At 38.3% G+C, this 10,471-nt stretch overlaps 1 protein-coding gene across 1 annotated transcript; it reads left to right on the top strand.

Annotated features, from left to right (window-relative positions):
- The first annotated feature begins 869 nt into the window (after positions 1-869).
- Positions 870-9,006, top strand: serpinf2a (serpin peptidase inhibitor, clade F (alpha-2 antiplasmin, pigment epithelium derived factor), member 2a). The gene is made up of 8 exons (XM_036587965.1): positions 870-1,157; positions 4,327-4,398; positions 6,323-6,572; positions 6,661-6,804; positions 6,896-7,084; positions 7,460-7,602; positions 7,790-7,991; positions 8,213-9,006. The coding sequence occupies exons 2-8, from the start codon at positions 4,333-4,335 to the stop codon at positions 8,617-8,619; spliced, it is 1,401 nt and encodes a 466-aa protein (XP_036443858.1). The 5' UTR covers positions 870-1,157; positions 4,327-4,332; the 3' UTR covers positions 8,620-9,006.
- The last annotated feature ends 1,465 nt before the right edge of the window (positions 9,007-10,471 follow it).

Here is a 10,471-nt window from a genome sequence, read left to right as displayed (position 1 = left end):
GTATTTGTTCCTATTTTTTCAGTTGTATGTAATACAACAAATTCACTTCAAAAGGTATTCCAAACAGTGAAGCACATTACACAGTATTTTGACTATTTTCATACATTTTTAAACGTATTTGATAAATACTTTTACGTACATTTATTTTTGTATATCCATACATTTTAAATTATATTGGGTTAATATGCCATTATATTCTGAAATACATTTTAGTGTTTGGAATGTATTTTGGCATAGATTGCAATGTGTTTAAAATGTATTTCATGTATATATAAAAATACCAAGTCCATGTATTTTTTTTCATATGGGTCCTGCCTTCCACACAATGAGTGCTGGGATAGGCTCCAGCACCCCCAGTGACCCAGAAGGATAAGTGGCTTACAAAATATATGTGTGTGTGTGTGTATGTGTGTGTGTGTGTAAACCACTTGTGTTCTGTATTACTGATGCACACAATAATTATTAAAGCTACAAATGATGAGTTACTACAATGCTAAACTGGCTGCTTATGCATGTTGTTTCAGGAAGTATTTTATTAATTTGACCCGAGATGAACAGGAACTATGTTGATAAAAGTGATTCAGTGAATCTTACATAATTATTCAGTCTAATCTGTCATAAACTTTTTTCAAGTGAATATTTTGATAAGGGACTTTTATTGGATTTTGATGCATCAGCACACTTTCAGCAAGACACGTTCTGCCAGTGTGTCCATTGGTCACCTGAAATGACTCTGCAGGTGGAGCCCCCTGCCTGCAGTGCAGCTGTATGGGGGTGGGAGGCTCCAAGGTCCTGCGTGGGTGGAGAACGGCAACAGTCCAGAGCACGTAAGATAAATAAATTGCAGCTTTGAAACTACCTTGCCACCACTGTATGATATGAAGATACAATAAATCCTTAGTACCTTGCCTAAGGTTTGTATGTAGTATGCACATACTTGGCCACGGTGTCGGGTGGTTCTATAAGTTTGACCTCTGGATAGGATATATTGACATATATTTTTAAAACTAAGTAGTGCGGCATGAATCAATGGGTGATAAAACATTAACCAGCAGTGGGGTGCTTGGATGTGTTAGAGCCACACTGATCTGTCCAGGAGCAACATCACTCATCTTGCCCTATATTTATCACCACTTTCCAGTCCAAACGGCGGTTTGGTAAGTCTGTATCTCCTATTTTGGTCTCCAAAATGCCTCTGACTGCTGGCTAGCTTTACAGCACCCTGACCAACATAAGAAATGTTAGCCTTTCACATGGGACCTTAAATGTGTCTGACATTACGCATCTTCCAGTTCCATATCTAAACAGCAATTTCAACAAAAATGCAAAACACAAACTTTCTGGGTTGAAATACATTCTTCCATGAGGAGAAGCTTAAACTCTGGTGCCTTGATGTCTGTGCTAGTATTATCTGTAAAATATCTAATATAATAATCATTTATCATTTAATGTTTTTCGTGTAATATCATACTTCTTTTTCAAATCATTTATGATTATCTTATAAAAACTTCTTCTATCAAAGGTTTCTAACTGTATAAATATTACAAGGTAATTTCAAAGCCATGAATCACATTGCAGAAAGCATGTGTGCTTCTACCACTCTGTTTAAGCCCCTTGACCCTGTGCAACAGCGAAGTGAGAAATTGCACGTTGCAAATGCAAACATCATTGTAGTTCTGTTTTATGTGCATGTGATTAGAGTAGTGAGGTGGTTGTCACATGGATACAACTTTCAGACTCTTGTAACTTGTAACATAGCTTCCAACAAAACTACAAACCATCTTATAAAAAGGCGTATGCTCTTATTTTGAAAATCTCTTTTGTTTGCATTTACCAAACTTATGTAACATTAGGACCTTTTGCTCTATTAACTGGGCTTTTTGTAATGCTTTTTTGGACAAAATAGCATAAACTTTCAGTGGGTTAGTTATGATGTTTGTAATCATCAGAACTTACAATATTACATTAACCTTTTTAGTGCCTTTTTAATGATTCAGTTCATCACAGAATTAACAGAATACTAGGTCATCTCTGAATTGGCAGAATTATGATTTTCAAAAAACAGTGATTGCCAAACAACTGAAGGAAAATTTTTTTTAAAGAATCTATTGATATTTGAAGTATACTTGTGCATACAAAGAGGCAAAGATAGAAGCAACCCTAGAACACAAGATATTACTACTGAGCAGTTTTCAAATTCACGAACCGAGCAGTGACTTTCCAAATTCACTGGCCTTACTGTTTGAGGACTTTGTACTTTTTCATGAGAAATTTTTCATTATTTGGTTAGACATGGCAAAGTGAGTTGATTTTAGAGCTGCTCTAAGCACAGAAACAGCTTTGCTAAAAATGGCAGATCTTCTCTGGTGATATTCAGAGCTGTAAAATACAATATGTCAGGACATACACTGTCTGGCCAAAAGTATGTGGACATACCATAACCACCATAACACCTACTATGACCTTGAACATCCCATTAATATGGAGTTGACTGCAGTCAAAGCATTTGTGAGGTCAGGCAGTGATGTTGCTTCACAATTGAGGTTCCAGTTCATCCCAAAGGGGTTCAGTAGGATTGAATTTGGGGCTCTGTGCAGGCCACTGGAGAAACCATGTTTTTATTGCTCTTGCTTTGTGCACAGTTATGCTGAAACAAGGAAAGGGCCTTCCCCAAACTGTTGCCACAAAGTTGGAAACGCATAATATTCTCAAAATGTCTTTGTATACTGTAGCTTTAGAAGCATTAACATATACACTTCACTAGAACTAAGGGGCTAAGCTCAAACCCGGAAAAACAGCTCCAGGCCATTATCCCTCCTGCACCAAACTTTACTGTTAGCACTATGCATTCTGGAAAGGAAACATTCTCCTTGCATCCAAAGATTTATTCATCAGACTGCCAGATAGTGAAGTTTCCACTACTCCAGAGTCAAGTGGTGGCGTGCTTTACACCACTCCAGGAGACACTTGGCATTGCGCATATCTTAGCCTTGTGTACAGCTGCTCGAACATGGAAACCCATTTCATGAACCTCCCAACACATAGTTCTTGTGCTGATGTTGCTTCCAGAGGAAGTTTGGTAGTGAGTCATACAACAAAAGACACTTATAACAGCACTTATAGTTGATTGGGGTTTATCAGGGCAGAAATTTATCAAACTGACTTGTGGCAAAGGTGGCATCCCATGACAGAGCTACATTTAAAGTCACTAATCTCATTAATACAATCCATTCTACTGCTGATGTTTGTCTATGGTGATTGCATGGCTATATGCTTGATTTTATACACCTGTTAGCATCCTGTTAGGATGTGGCTCAAACCCCTGAACTCAATAATTACGAGGGGTGTCCACATACTTTTGGTCATGTAGTGTATAATTTTAGCTTTTGATATTAAAATGCTATGATTAAAATGCTACTTTTAAAAGTAATCAACATGCTATACTCCTGAGTCATGACTAGAATTGCATTGTTGTTATAGTAGTGTTCCAAATCATTCAGTGAAGTAACACTTATTCAACAAAGAAACAACTTTTTATTTTAGGTGAAGGAAGTATATATATATACTCATTTAAATGTAGTTGGTAGTCATGTGCCTTCACTTTCTGTTTTTCTCCCTCTCAGGTATGGAAACACATACAACTGGATAGTATAAAGATAGAGATTTCCAACTAAAATAAACAAGTATATGAATGATGATGTTGAGATGCAGTTCTATACCATTGAGAAAATGATGGGATGTAATTTCCTTAGCTTTGGAGGAAGTCCAGGTCCACAAAAATTCATAAAAGTTACAAAAACCCATACAAATGTTTAAAAAACTGGAAAAGATGTTTTCTGAGGGAAAAAAAAGTTATGAGACTATTCCTTTCAGCACACAGCAGAAGCAGACATTCTCCAAAATTGATCTGTAGAACTTTGAGGCAGGCATAGAGAACTGTAAATATACACTGCCATTCAGAAGTTTGAAATTACTAATGTTGTTAATAGTTTGTGTTTATAACACCAAGATGTACTGCTTTAATAATAGTATGATTATCTATTTTTATTCTTTAAGTATCAGTACATTCTTTTATGTTTTTATTGATGCTACACAGCTTTCTTAATTATTTATGAAGAAAGTATTTTTTCTTCTGAATTTTTTCCTAGCTTCTGACTCATTTTTTATACCTGTGACATTGCACAGGACTAGCATGTTACAATAATCTTGTCTATATAAATATATATTTTTTAGGAATGTTCTATAATTTAAAAAAATAGTTCTAAGCTTTTGTACAGTGAACAGTAGCGCATACTGAATGCAAAAATCGTTTTACTCTGTTCACAGGTCAACATGGAGAACATGAAGCTCCATCCTTCACTGCTGATGCTGCTGTGTCTCTTTGGACATGGACTGGTGGTAAGTCAGACCAGGTGCACTCATTGATACATTCACCTGTGCTTGTGTGAATCTTGACCCCCTCAAAAAAAACAAACAAAAAAAAAAAAGAATTGCATGCAATATATAGACAATGATGTAAACTAGATTTATAGCATTATTGTGTTATATTATTATTATTTTGATTATATTATATTATAGGTTTACATTTACAAAAATAGTCTATAATTTACTCAGTGCTGGCAGTCAAGTAAACCAAGTGTATTGGAGAAATACATTTCATAACACATGAGCTGCCAGTTTATTATGTAGCACTGAGCTATGCCCCCTTTAGCCTGAATTCACAAATTCATGCGCTTCCTATGGCCTTCAGAACAGCATGAATTCATGCTCATTATGGATTCTACAAGATGCTGGAAACAGGCAGAAATGATTGTGTTATGCCAAGGGTGTCCAATCTTGCCTGCAATGGGCCAGAAGTTTCATTCTAATAAAGATGGAGCACACCTGATTCCACTTGTTTAACAAGTTGGTCTCAGTCTTCAAACAACTAATGTGTGCTCCTGTTTTATTGGACTGAAAACATGCAGCCACGCCAGCTCTATGAAGATGAGACTGGACACCCCTGTCAATGAAATAGTTGGAAAGTCATGCTATGAACAGCCTTTTCACCTCAACTCAAAGATGCTGGATGAGGTTGGTTTCTGAGAACTGTGTAGACCACTGAAGCAAAGAAAACTCACTGTCAAGTTCCTGGAAACATTTCATGATAAAACGTACCTTGTGATGTGATGCATTCTCATGTTGGAGGAATTGCATATCTGCATGTGGATAGGGGGTGAACTTCGCCAGCAATAACATTCAGGTACACTGTTTAGATGTTCTTCAATAGGTATCCGGAGCCTTAATGCCAGGATAACATTTCCAACATCATCACACTGTCACCAGCAGCCTGTACTGTTGACACCGAACAGTATAACACAAACTCATTTCACATACACCAAATTCTGATCTTTTCAGGAGGCAAAAGTAACCTGGATTCGTCCAACCAGGCACATTTTTTGCACTCCTCAATGTTTCAGTTTAACACTCCTGTGCCCTCTAGTTGCACATTTCCTTGTTCTTTAGTGACAACAAGGGTGTTGCAGCCTTTTCATCAATGTTGGATTTAGATGTGATTTGCCTGGTTGTGGTCCACCTGCTTAGTTGCAGAATTTTCATCATTCTCCTTTCAACGACTGGATGTTTTCATTTACAGGATTATTGGTCACTGGTATGTTCACCATTCTTGGTAAACTCTACGTTATGCAAAAGAACCCAGCCTACAGCTATTTTGGATGAGGGTAGAACCAGCATGCTTAGCACCAACAGTCATGTTCAAAGCCACAAGTTTTACCCATTTTTACCAACTTTAAAATTTTGGGTAGATGCTGCCTCTTATGTACGGCAATCCTGAACCAAATCTTTGGTTCAGTGGTCAAATGAATCAAAAAGTGTAAGCTAAGGTTTGCATAAAAACATCCATCTCTTTCCGTAGAGAAAATGGAAGTGTTTTAAAAGCATCAAAGCACAAGGAAACGAGTATCACTTTAAAAAATTAGTATTTAATGAGGAAATTTACCAGTCTTACAGTTTAAAATAGTATATGTTGATCAGCAAGCTCTTAGGGAATTGGTTAGCCTAACAATAATCAAAACCTGACCTCAGACCCAGACCATTTATTGCAGTAGCTTAGCCTGAACATGCTACTTGGCTTATCTGCCATCCCAAAAAATGCCAAAATTCACAACTTTCACATAGAATTGGCAAGTGTATCTGATGGGAAAAAAGCAGTTAAAAGGAAATGTAACTAAAACATTTTAGTATTTTAATATATTTAAATATAATCTGTAGGACATGAGTCTCATTCAGCATACTTACCTATTATCCCCTCTTCTGCCTCAAGGGTAAGGTCTGTACAGTGTCTCCTGAGGGCAATGCCTCTGTCAGCTCTTCTCCTCCTCATGGCTCTAGTCCACCGCATCAGGTTAAGAAGGAATGTGATGCCTTAAGCCTGGAAAGTCAGCAAGCAATTGCTGGTGCTGTAGCTAAACTGGGACTGAAGCTTCTGGAGAACCTGCAGCCTGGACCTGAGCAACCAAATGTTGTCCTGTCTCCACTCAGCGTTTCTCTTGCTCTTGCACAGTTGGCTTTAGGTATGACCACGCAATGGTGCATATATGTTCATAATTTTCACAATTTTGAATATCTGTGTAGTAACATAGCTTTTTTATTTTTAAACAGGTGCCGTGAACAAGACAGAGGAGCACCTACTAGGAGCTTTGCATGCAAGCCTGTTACCTGACTACTATCAAACATTAAGCTGCCTCCAAGAACAACTAATTGCCAAGGCCATAAAAGTGGCCTCTCGTATCTACCTCAAACCAGGTGAATATAAGTGTGGTAAACAGCAACAGCACTAAATAAATACTGTTCCATTAGCAGCAACTGATACCCCACTGATTGTGTACTCGAACAGATTTTGTCCTGAAGAAGGACTTTGTAGAAAAATCCCTTCAGCTATTCAAGTCAGAACCCACACCACTCACTTCTGTAGAGGAGGTCAATCAGTGGGTTGAGGCGGCCACCAATGGTCATATAAACAACTTTTTGTCCAGTCTTCCACCCAGCGTTGTCTTGATGCTGATAAATGCTGTTCATTTTAAAGGTAAGCCACTTGACTGGTTGTCAGATATCTAGCAAAGAACTCACAAAGAAATACATATTAGATAACTGACAATAGTAACTGACACTGTTATGAATTTAAACAAATATGTGAAACAACTGGCAAATCAAGACAACATCACAGTGTGCTAAATATATCCACAATTTACATGATTTTGATCTTATAGTCCTTCTAAGTCCTTGTCATGTCAAAAAGGGCTGCAAAAGCACATGAGGCAACATGACTTATTGATTTTATTGATTTAATGTCCACTAACTTCTGTAAAGTAAATGTACTGGTCAACACAAATTTGTACCTTTGCAAATCTATACCTATACCTTAACAATGTAGAAGTGAGCCCTTATGTCTTGCCCTTAGGGGAGTGGACATCCCGCTTTGACTCACGCTATACTGCCAAGGATCTCTTCTACATTGACAAACAAACTGCTGTAAAAGTGGACATGATGACAGGATCCAAATATCCACTCAGCATGTTTGTGGATGTAGAGCAAGGCACAAAGGTAGTTTTGCTTTATTTGATTAATCTTAAGCTCTGTGACTTCATTCCTCTTACTGTTTAATGAGCATCGTCTATCGAATGCATTTGATTTGTTGACACATCTGTGTTCAAAGCTTTTGTATCTTATACGTATTTTTGCATGTTCATTGCATCTGATGGATTATGCTGCACTTCCATCTCCTGTAAAGGTTGCACGGTTCCCTTTCAAAGAAAATACAAGCTTTCTGGTGGTCATGCCCACGCCATCACAGAATCTTTCAAGAGCAGCTGCTAATCTCAACATCACAGACCTGTATGAACGTCTTCCAAGTGAGACAACCATGCTTGTCAAACTGCCAAAGATCAAACTTGAATATAAACAGGATTTGCAATCAGCACTCACAAAGATGGGTAAGAGACTTTATCTAGAGCCTCATAGAGATTTTTCCTTTGATACATTTTTGAATTTTTAAGCCAGCATCTCTTTAAAAAGGTCATGCTCTTGTGAAACTTCAAAAAAAAGCTTCTTCACACTCACATGACACTCACATCACATTACAAGCTAACCGACAAATAATATACGTTTCTCCATGCAATCTGATATTCAATCTGTCGTTGCCCTTCTTGCTCAGGTCTGGGGTCTCTGTTCTCTGGGCCAGACCTGTCTGGCATTGCAGTGGGCCCATTAGTAGTCTCTGGTGTGCAGCATGCCTCCAACATAGAGCTGAATGAGGAGGGCGCAGAGGCCTCGGCGACTACCTCTGTCATATTGGTGCGCACAGTCCCCACTTTCGCGGTCAACATGCCCTTCATCTTTGCCATCGTGGATGACGTCTCCCACATGCCTCTCTTCGTTGGCACAGTCACCAACCCAAATCCTGGAGCAACTGTCGAGCTAAGTGACGACCCAGAGATCATGAGGCCATCAAGCAGCAATATACCAACTGATGCACCACAAGGTGATGACCCTTACTGGGATAACATGCTCCATGATGCGTCGGATGAATGTGAGGAGACAGAGCGACTCCTCAAACATTAGAAAGTGGGGGAACACAGCCTAAGAGCAGCACAGAGAAGCATGGACCTGTCCATCACACACTGTGCCTACACCTGACATGCATATGGTAAAGTCAGTTGTAAAGGAATCCACAAGGCTTGGAGTTAAAAATAACTACATATTCAAGCCTTCTGATGACTTTATGCTAGTGCAGTTTTATACAATGGACATTCTATGGACATGAACACACCAGCATTTGCAAAGAGATTACCCTATACCCTATAATTTTTCATTTTGGCACAGTACTTTTTTTCTGTCAACCTGAATTTTTTGAGGTGGTCAACTTTTTTCTCCCTTAAAATGGTCAGAAAGTGTACTAAATTGTGGCAATTAAAATGTAATGTTTAAATAAATGTGTGGAACATGTTATTTTGTGATTAGTGCATCTATGACTTCATGTAATACACATTCACTTGTGCCAACCAGCCCCAAAAAGGGGTTAGCTGATACGTTAGGGGGATTATTGGCAAATTGATGAAAGATCCAACACAAACACACTCTATCAATGAAATCACAAATTCACAAATTATCGTAACGTGGTGCAGGAGCTAGTGGAAGTGGAGATGGGAATATGAGTGATATGATAACAATTAGATCTCACAAAACCTTGTTATACAGCATCACATTACAAATCCAAAGATATCTACCTGTATATGATCATTGTGGTCTGCTCACTGCTGCCCGGGCTTTAGGAGTATCACACCTTGTAATAATGCAGAAGGACTCACCAGTGACGTTCACTGCTCGAAAAGAAAAGATGCAGGACAACCTTTCATCTGCGCAAACTTGTCCACCAATCCATTAATGAATTCAGGTGATAGCATAGCAAGGCTGCAGGCAAGGAAAGCAGAAGAGTGTTTTTAGCTACACTTGCAGTTAGCCATGTTTTTCCCTTGAACCTCTCTGGATTGAAGGAGCAGTTTTGGTCCTTTCCAGACTAAATGATGTTGAAATCCACACTGAGCATGCATTGATTGTTTTTAACTGCTCACTTGGTTACGAACGCTAAGGTGTCATCCCCCCTGCGCTCATCAAATGAAGACTACTAGGAGAAATAGGTAGCCTACTGGCATTTACACAACAGGTACAGGAAGATACTAATGTAGCGATGCCACTGTTCTGCAGTTTTCTGATTATTCAAATAGTTGTCTCCGATTTTCGTAGATTGGAGTAAGGTCTAGAAATCCGATTAAGAAATCTGATAAAGAGAGCTGGATTTTAGCTCAGTAATCAGATTTCTCAGTGCATGTGTACTTTTATCCAGATTTCTTTCAGATTTCTCGGTCTGCGCATGTGCGAAACAGACCACAGTTCCCGGAAATAAGCAAGCAGCGCTTACTTCACGTCTTCTTCTGTGAGTTTATTGGCCAGATGCAAAGCAGAAATCTGATTACTGCCTGACTCATGTAGACCCGGGGCTTCACATTATCTGATTGTCTGCGGATTATTAAGTGCATGTAAACGCATTCACTTAAATAATCAATTAAATGTTAGGAATGTTTCATTTTTATTATAATTGTCTTGTAATTGGGTAAAAACAACATGAGCATGAATTGGCTTGTAAATGCAAAAACATGAACGATAATAGTAAAAATAAAACCACCACTTTACCTATCCAAATATATGTTTTAAATTTCTTTTATTAATCTATATTAAAACATCACACTTTATTATGAATAATGTTCCAATGACCAATAAATGACTGATATATTTCACCATATTTCTCTCCTCTTGATATAAACTGGACAGTCCTAATCTTGGGTAACGCTTGTGTAATCATTCCCCTAACCAATCACTGGACTGCGTTTCTTGCCCTGCCCACACGAAACCGTTT

Source organism: Colossoma macropomum, unplaced genomic scaffold (assembly GCF_904425465.1).
Source record: "Colossoma macropomum unplaced genomic scaffold, Colossoma_macropomum, whole genome shotgun sequence".
Lineage (NCBI taxonomy): Eukaryota > Metazoa > Chordata > Actinopteri > Characiformes > Serrasalmidae > Colossoma > Colossoma macropomum.
The sequence above is the reverse complement of the archived record's forward strand: the minus strand, read 5'-3'. Positions and strand labels throughout refer to the sequence as shown.

What these genes read in the sequence shown, in the direction of transcription:
- serpinf2a (XM_036587965.1), top strand. Translation starts at nt 4,333, where the DNA reads ATGGAGAACATGAAGCTCCATCCTTCACTGCTGATGCTGCTGTGTCTC. An exon ending in TCGTATCTACCTCAAACCAG is followed by an intron (nt 6,805 to 6,895) that starts GTGAATATAAGT and finishes GTACTCGAACAG; the next exon opens with ATTTTGTCCTGAAGAAGGAC. An exon ending in ATCAGCACTCACAAAGATGG is followed by an intron (nt 7,992 to 8,212) that starts GTAAGAGACTTT and finishes CTTCTTGCTCAG; the next exon opens with GTCTGGGGTCTCTGTTCTCT.